Raw genomic sequence first — 9,121 nt, forward strand, 5'->3', positions numbered from 1 at the left:
TTGGGTTCTCAGTTCGGTGTCAGTGTGGGGAGGAGGCAGTGAGTTGGGTTCTCACTTTTGTGTCAGTATGGGGAGGATGCAGTGGGTTGGGTTCTCAGTTCGGTGTCAGTATGGGGAGGAGGCAGTGGGTTGGGTTCTCAGTTCGCTGTCAGTATGGGGAGGAGGCAGTGGGTTGGGTTCTCAGTTCGCTGTCAGTATGGGGAGGAGGCAGTGGGTTGGGTTCTCAGTTCGCTGTCAGTATGGGGAGGAGGCAGTGGGTTGGGTTCTCAGTTCGCTGTCAGTATGGGGAGGAGGCAGTGGGTTGGGTTCTCAGTTCGCTGTCAGTATGGGGAGGAGGCAGTGGGTTGGGTTCTCAGTTCGCTGTCAGTATGGGGAGGAGGCAGTGGGTTGGGTTCTCAGTTCGCTGTCAGTATGGGGAGGAGGCAGTGGGTTGGGTTCTCAGTTCGCTGTCAGTATGGGGAGGAGGCAGTGGGTTGGGTTCTCAGTTCGCTGTCAGTATGGGGAGGAGGCAGTGGGTTGGGTTCTCAGTTCGCTGTCAGTATGGGGAGGAGGCAGTGGGTTGGGTTCTCAGTTCGCTGTCAGTATGGGGAGGAGGCAGTGGGTTGGGTTCTCAGTTCGCTGTCAGTATGGGGAGGAGGCAGTGGGTTGGGTTCTCAGTTCGCTGTCAGTATGGGGAGGAGGCAGTGGGTTGGGTTCTCAGTTCGCTGTCAGTATGGGGAGGAGGCAGTGGGTTGGGTTCTCAGTTCGCTGTCAGTATGGGGAGGAGGCAGTGGGTTGGGTTCTCAGTTCGCTGTCAGTATGGGGAGGAGGCAGTGGGTTGGGTTCTCAGTTCGCTGTCAGTATGGGGAGGAGGCAGTGGGTTGGGTTCTCAGTTCGCTGTCAGTATGGGGAGGAGGCAGTGGGTTGGGTTCTCAGTTCGCTGTCAGTATGGGGAGGAGGCAGTGGGTTGGGTTCTCAGTTCGCTGTCAGTATGGGGAGGAGGCAGTGGGTTGGGTTCTCAGTTCGCTGTCAGTATGGGGAGGAGGCAGTGGGTTGGGTTCTCAGTTCGCTGTCAGTATGGGGAGGAGGCAGTGGGTTGGGTTCTCAGTTCGCTGTCAGTATGGGGAGGAGGCAGTGGGTTGGGTTCTCAGTTCGCTGTCAGTATGGGGAGGAGGCAGTGGGTTGGGTTCTCAGTTCGCTGTCAGTATGGGGAGGAGGCAGTGGGTTGGGTTCTCAGTTCGCTGTCAGTATGGGGAGGAGGCAGTGGGTTGGGTTCTCAGTTCGCTGTCAGTATGGGGAGGAGGCAGTGGGTTGGGTTCTCAGTTGTGTGTCAGTATGGGGAGGAGGCAGTGGGTTGGCTCTGCACTGCAGTCTTCAGGAAGTGAATTGCTGGGATTTGCTCTGCACAGATGAAGCGGGAATAAGGAGGCCTCTGTGTATACAGTGTACAGAGAGGGTACGTACTGTCATCTTCATTTCTCTCCTTTCAGCTGCAGAGGAACTGCACGTTACAAGCCGACCTGGCGCTTGTAATCTTCATGGGGGAGGATCTATACTGATGGTGCATTCAATAGCTGTTCCTGAAATGGGAAGGATCCTTCTCACAAAGCAGTTCAGTCAGCGTGACTCCACAAGCATTCATGGGATGGGTTCTGAGCTCTTATAACCTTCTACAGAGAATTTAGGAAAACCTTCAGGGCCAGTTCACACCAGATGCAGTCAAACTACATCACAATGCTTTCCTATGGGCTTTCTTGTGCTTAATTCGCACCATTGCAGTCCGTTCAGATGCAGTCAGAAAAAGTACTGCTTGTCCTTATTTTACCTGCATCTAATTGCACGAAATGCATCAAAACGCACTGAAACAGAATGCATACAAAACAAAAAAACAGAATTGATGGTGGCATCACCCAGGGGAAAAAAACGCTTCACAAACGCGTCAAAACACATCAAAGCGGATCGCAATGCAACTGCGTAGACGCATGCAGTTGTGATGCAGTTTCTGGTGTGAACTAACCCACAGGATTTCTTGTACAATGAACTTTGTGCTATGGGGGCAGATATTTTGCAGGACATAGTTACAGTAAATCCTTACTGTGAATTGTTACAACAATGCCTAAAATGGCAACAAACAGAGAACAGTATAAAAGGAAGTTATGCAATAATAATATTATTATTAATAATAATATTATTATTAATAATAATATGAAATAACAATATTAATAATATTTAAATCAGGTGGGAATGTGCACTTTTAGCTATGTTCACACATGTAAATATGATGTTGTTATAAAATTATAAACTAGATTTCTCTGTTTAGGTTTTCTAGCTTCAGCTGCACTAGGTGTAATTCATAGCTGGGAGTGACATTGTTATAATGTGTATCACCCATTGTAGCACCTATTGCAGTGGTGCCTTTGGTCTGTACGCACTCACAGACCAGTAAGGCCAGGTTCACACTTGGGCAATCCGTGACCACGCAGCAATCGTGCACGAAGTGCATCGTCACGGAATCGCACACCATCGCTGATCGCGCTGGCGGTACCAGTCTTTTCTAATGGCACCCCAGTCGCGTCAGGCAGATTGCGTGATTCCGCCCATGCAATCGTGCACTATCACGGCTGGAAAAACCGCAGGATGTGTGTGGCGAAAAAAAATGTACATGTAACTTTTTTCAGTGATTGCTGCCCGGATAAAACCCCATTAAAATCAACGGGGCCACGCGGCAACCGCACACGATCGTGCGGTCCTGGGGCGCGCTTTCCGAGATTGCACAAGTGTGCACCTGGCCTGAGTTATAGAGCAGGAGATGGACGGATTAAAACGGGTACCGTATAAATAGTAGCGGCCCCCACGGGACTAAAAAATGTGTCCAGTGGCCCCCGACTCAATTGAGTTTGAGACTCCTGATTTAAAGGTAGGTTATGGTGTAGCTTGCCTCCCATATTTCTGAGATGGGAAAGAGGAACACATTGTAGTACAAAGTATGTACTTAAAGGACACACACCCCTTCTGTGTGCCCAGTTACCTGCACCACAAAGAATGAATGCACAATACTGGTTAAACCCGCAAGTACTTCATTCATTTTTTAATAATGCTGACTTTTCAATATGGAATGATTTAGAGGCTGGATGTCAGGTTTAGCGTAGGTTGGTTGGTACTCCGTATCAGATGAAAAGAGGGACAACTCCATGGGTTCCATGGGAGTAGCTTCATCATCTTTCAGGATGATGATGATGTCACAGCAAAGTTTTAGTAAAACAAATGATTATAGAAAAAAATGTCGCCTTGATGGATTAGCAGCTTAATCTATCTACAGCACAGTAGGTGTGCAGACCTGGGAACTTAGTGCAGGCATGGCGGAAACCTCTCATGATAGGCACAGCGGGTGCCCAGATCAGAGGTCTCGTTAATAGTGCCCCCAGAGGATAGAAAGGAGACAGCTTTGGATGGACTCATCTTTCATACTTGACCTGACTTTTTCTTTTTTTGGAGCAGGTGTGTGATGTCCTCCACAAGAAGAGGTAGGTGGGATGTCCTCGGTGCAAACGGTGCAGATCCTCCTGGGATCCAGATGTTACCTTGTCCCCCGCGACCAGCTGGTGGCTCAAAGTGGCTTCTTCCAAGCTCTTTTCCGCTCAGGGATGAGGGAGAGTACCGATGAAGTGGTGACTTTGCATGGACTTACCCATGAGGGCCTTGAGGGCGTCCTGCGTCACATCACGGGGGGACCAGTGCAGCCATGCAGCCCTGTGGAAGAAAAAAAGTGTGGCCCTAAAGCACTTACCGACGAGTGTCCATCAGGCCAAGATGAGCCAAGCTTTGTCCAGGAAGCCCTGTCACAAGGCCCTATGCAGGCATTGGTGGAAGCTGCCTGTTATTTGCAGGTCCAGGGTCTGTTGTCTTTCTTGCAGTCCTCATTGTCAGAGGACACTTGCCTGGACCTCCTGGACGTGTCGCAGCTCCATGGCCAGTGGGATCTGGCTGAAGCCTGCCTCCGTTACATGGCTGTTCACTACCACTGTATGCTGCAGAGAGTGGACTTCCAGGAGAGCCCTCAGTCTCTCAAAGAGCACGTCCTCCAAGAGCGTCTACGAGGTGTTCCAGCTCTGTTGCTCTTGTCGCAGCAGAGCGACGATTCTTGGGTGCTTTTGCGGTACCTGGAGGTTGGAAATGGTTGGCAGGTCATGCCAAGTGATGTCCCACAGAGCATGCTACGGGTACAGGGCTACGGGGCAGCCTCCCTCAACAACTATCTCTTCGTGGCTGGAGGGACCCGTGAGAATGGTCAAGAGGTGAGCGCTGTCCACTCCTATAACCCCAGCACTGGATTCTGGACCGAAGAGCCCGCAATGAACCAGAAAAGGTACCCCCTCCTTCAATTTCATAATTAACCCAAAACTGGTATTTTATTTTGGGTGGGTGAGTCTAATCCCCCAATAGTTTCTTATATCTCAGGGGAAATTGGTGGAAAAAAAAGTGCATGAGTTCCCCTGTCCTGCCACTTGCTGGGGACCTTCCATGAATATTGCTGCTGGATCTTCCATTTAATTTGTTTGAGACTGCAGCAGAAGGAGTGAGACATTTGTACCAACCATAGAGGGGTGGCAGAGCTGGGACCACCAGTGGAGGGATTTTGCTACTGGAATCCCCTGAGAGATATAAGAGGCCAGGGGTTAATCACCACGACTGGCATCCATCCACAACTGAGAATGTGGATGGATCTAAAAGATAACTAGAACTGTTTGGTCCCTTTTGGCCTCCAGAGCAATTTTATATGCCTCACGCAGACCTCAGGTCAGATGCTCATTCTGCTCTAAGTGTCATAGGCATAAATGGCATGTTGAGTAGCTTTCTGTCCATAGGGTACAATGGAGAGCCATCTCCTTGGAAGACTGTTCTCCATTAGTCCCATGTCACACAAGCAATTATGATGCTGGCGGCAACAGGCCAGCTATAGAATCACTGAGAGAACAGTGGGCACAATCACCTTCCTACAGTGTTGATCCCTCACTGGCCACACCAGCATGGTGGTGCCCAGTCTTTACTCCTTCACTGTTGAGCAAGGTTCATGGACATTTCAAGCAGTGAAGGGTGGTACCATAGGAGTGGGTAAGAAGTCTCTTAGCATTGGGCAATTTGCCACCAGCAATGGGATCTCTGGTGAGACATTCTTATTCCATATCATGAAATGTCATGTAGAAGCTCCTGCCCAAACGGCTCTAAAGAGAGAGGAGAAACTTGGTTTAACCATTGGCTTTCAGACCATCTTATGTGGGGCTTTAGTCCTTTACTATCAAGGGGGTCGGTTGGCGTAAGTTATCCTTTGATGTCTGTTGCTCACACTGAGGTCTTATACACACTGTTATAAAATTTAGGAACCAGGTAAAGGCCACACCAACCATTATGATCGAAGTTCTAGTATGCCTGGTGATTCAAGGACGTCGCTGGCTGCTTGTTGGCCACACATTGGCTATTCATTTGCACAGGGCCAGTGTAAGATTACATGGAGGCCTGAGATGGTTACCATCGGTAATGTACGGGGAAAAATTGTGGAACAGCCACAATCCAGAAACCAGCCTGATCGTTTTTGATGAATGTATTTTACCAGCCAAACACTACCGTAGCCACCAAAATAAGAAGGGTGCTGGCGGTGGATACCTGGGCATAAAATATTGCATGAAAGGTTTGATCATCCCTCCATGCCTAACCACCATGTTATACCTGAAGGTGGGTATAGCATTCTGTTAAAAAACACCCATAACACCATGTGATATTTGTGACATAGATGTGATAGTTGTGGAGGTTGTCAGTTGCTCCTATGCTTAAAGCTGAGCTCCAGGCAAAGAGCTAAATACACAGAGGAAATACATATACAGGAGCTGTTTTAGCTGCCATAGGATTTGTATTTCTGTCCATCCAGTCCGGAGATTTACACAGCTCTACCACACATCACAGCCCTGTCTGGCACTCTAGAGACCTGATTTTTCTCTACTGCAGCTCAGTAGCATTTACAGGTCTTGTCCCTTCCCCAGCTTGAGGCTGAACAGTGAAAGGAGAAGCAGCAGACTGATGAGCTCATCTCTCTTTCACTCTGAGAGCTGCAGCACAAGCGATTGGCTCCTTGTGCTGATTCTCCCTCTTCCAGTCTGGGCCCTGCTGCACAGACACTGTGAGAGGCTCACACCAGGTCAAAATCAGGTACTTACACTGCTTGCATAAATAAAAAATGAATCAATTTATGTATTGATTACACAGCTGCATTTATGTGTCTCATCTGTCTGCATGGAGTTTGGTACTTGGGTAACATTTTTCTTTTAGCTGCAGCCCTCTTCAAACTGTATCTGTTAAGGATGCAGTTTGGAGCTCTGGGAATGAAAGGGTTAAATGGTGGCTCACCGCTCCTGTATGGATAGGAAGTGTCTCTGTATTTGTCCTACTCACCTTATTTGGTGCTCTTAGGATGGGAGTTTTGCAAACATTTATATCCCGGGGCTTCCTTGGGATAATTCCTCATGCCCATAAAAGGGCGTCCAGGGACTCATGTAAAGAAAACAATTCAGTAGTTGACAATGACTCTAGATTTTTGTTTTACCAAATCCCCATGGGTGCTTTTAATCTCATTTTGTGGGAAACGCTGCAGCTTTCCCTTTGGCTTGTATAACATTTGCGTCCATTCATACTGCCTCTGTTCCCGTATAGTTTACCATTGTTTACGCAAAATGTAACGGCAATGCAAATGAAACGATTTCCATTTTACTGGATGTGATATGAAGCGCCAATGTGAGCTGCACAATGCTACGTCGTGCTGCATTTTACAACCAACTTTAGTCTCCATCGGGATGCATCAAAGTACATTTCATGAAGTTATAATGAGTGCATAAGTGGATGAAATGGTGTTTTGTTTGTTGTCTATGGTTCTGTTTTTACATTTTACTACAAGTAACTTGTTTACTACCATTTTTGGGTCCATTATTCTCTTTAGGTACAATTTCCGTCTCCTCGCAGTGGGCGGGTCTCTCTACGCTGTTGGTGGCCAGTCCTTACAGACCATGGAGACCTTCAATCCTGCACAAAACACATGGAACCTGGCAGCCCCCCTTCCAGACCCCCTGGTGGAGTTCTCAGCTTGTGAGAGCCTGGGGAAGATCTATGTGGTCGGGGGTTACACCCCACGAGGTGAGTACGATATTATTTTAAGATTAAATTGGAACTTTCAGTATGAATAAATCGCTGACATGCCACGATTTACAGCAACAGTATAATTGGGCACCCCCCCCTTCCCCCAGCCTCGGGCCGCCTCTGGTCTCTGCATTAGAAGAGCTTACACCCGAATGTCCCCCCACAGCCACATACTGTTCTAGGGATAAACCGATATCATTTTTTCCAGACCGAGTACCGATACTTCTTCTCAAGTACTCGCTGATACCAATTCCTGATTTTTTTTTTTAGTGTCATGTGACATTTTTTTCCTAAAACAATGCCGACTAATGCTTTTAGGACAGTGGTGAAGCACCAGGGCATGGTCTCAGCTGCCACCCCTGCGATCTTGGTAGTTCTGCCACTGACTCCAAGCTGTAGAGGACTACAAATCCCAGCAAAACATTATACAGCAATGCAGAATATCACCAGCTATAGAATACTACAAATCCCAGCAGTACATTATACAGCTGTGCAGAATGGTACCGGCTATAGAGGACTACAAATCCCAGCATTACATTATACCACAATGCAGAATAGTATATGAATTTGCTACATACTCTGTGCTGCCATTGTGCTCTGGGGTGCCAGCCTGATGTCTTGGGCAGAGGGTCTCAGCAGGGGCAGATGCGGAGGGTCTCAGCAGGGGCAGATGCGGAGGGTCTCAGCAGGGGCAGATGCGGAGGGTCTCAGCAGGGGCAGATGCGGCGGGTCTCAGCAGGGGAAATGTGTAGGCCGGCACTGTAAACAGGCTCCATGTGGTTCCCCAGAAGGCTGCTGCGAGGTCCCCGGCAAGCGCAGGACCATACAGCAGTTGCATCTATTTAAAAATGTTAAGTGCCAGACCATGGCTCCTCCGATGAGGGGAGGTCGGCACCAAATCTCACAGGGGCCCCCCAGCCTCAGTCTGCCCCTGCACAGGAAGTCATCAGCTCACAAGATTTCTGGCAGGATCAACAGGTACTTTTGTGCACTCACAAAATGCTTTTATTGGTATACTTAACAGACCAAAAGGGAGCAAATAAGAGAATCTCATTGTTAGGAGTGATATACCCTTTAAGTGTTACACTAGACTGTTGTTTATGATGAGCCATCATTCCTGTCCGTCTTTCCTCTCCCCAGGACGTAACCTAAAGGTGTTGCGGTACTGCCCGGCGGCCGACCAGTGGACGGAGGTTGATATTTGGCGCCATCACATCCGGAAGCAGCAGATGGTGTCCATTGAGGAGACTTTGTACTCGGTGGGCGGATTCATACGGGATGGTCAGTCCGGACAGAGCGAGGACTCATTGAGCATACACTCCTATGACACTCGGACCAAAGAGTTCACCTGCCTCAAAGTGAACACCTCCAAATCGGGGCTGAGTATCTGCTGTACTCTGCACAACGACGGCATCTATATCCTGAGCCGCGACGTCAACCACGGCACGCTGGGCAAGCACCGCGTGTTCCTCAAGTACTGTGTGTTCTCGGAGGTCTGTGAGTACGTCCGCGGAGCCCCGTCTGAGGGCCACAACATGCACTTGTTTTCTGTCTACCTTTCCTAGAGGCTACAACGTAGCGGTACTGTGAAAGTAAACAGAACCGCCACCCAACCTTCACTACAACATGGTGCAACAATGGCTACAATTTTCTCAAATCTCCTTCATAACACCAGGCTGAGACTTTAAAGCTGAACTTGGGATCAGTAATATTTTCTAAATACAAGAGTGGTGTGTTCTTACTTGAATCATGGGGTGCTTTGTGTATTTCTTCTTCAAGATCTATGCAGTAATCCAACGTGCCTCTGTGCAGGAGCTTCCTGTGATAAAGACCGGTCACTGCTGCTGTCTCTCCTTGTGCAGGGTGACTGGTCTTGTCCCCGCCCCCTCCTGTAGTGGGTGGGACCTGCTGGGCCCCTCCCACTGATCTTCTCTCTGCACAAGCTATGTGCAGCACAGTG

At 48.7% G+C, this 9,121-nt stretch overlaps 1 protein-coding gene across 1 annotated transcript; it reads left to right on the forward strand.

Annotated features, from left to right (window-relative positions):
- Positions 1–1,205: 1,205 nt before the first annotated feature.
- KLHL42 (kelch like family member 42) lies at positions 1,206–8,782 on the forward strand. Its single transcript, XM_018576448.1, has 4 exons — positions 1,206–1,435; positions 3,478–4,345; positions 6,965–7,158; positions 8,302–8,782. The coding sequence occupies exons 2-4, from the start codon at positions 3,513–3,515 to the stop codon at positions 8,724–8,726; spliced, it is 1,452 nt and encodes a 483-aa protein (XP_018431950.1). The 5' UTR covers positions 1,206–1,435; positions 3,478–3,512; the 3' UTR covers positions 8,727–8,782.
- Positions 8,783–9,121: the final 339 nt, after the last annotated feature.

Source organism: Nanorana parkeri, unplaced genomic scaffold (assembly GCF_000935625.1).
Source record: "Nanorana parkeri isolate BGI_ZX_2015 unplaced genomic scaffold, ASM93562v1 scaffold67, whole genome shotgun sequence".
In the NCBI taxonomy this organism is placed as follows: Eukaryota; Metazoa; Chordata; class Amphibia; order Anura; family Dicroglossidae; genus Nanorana; species Nanorana parkeri.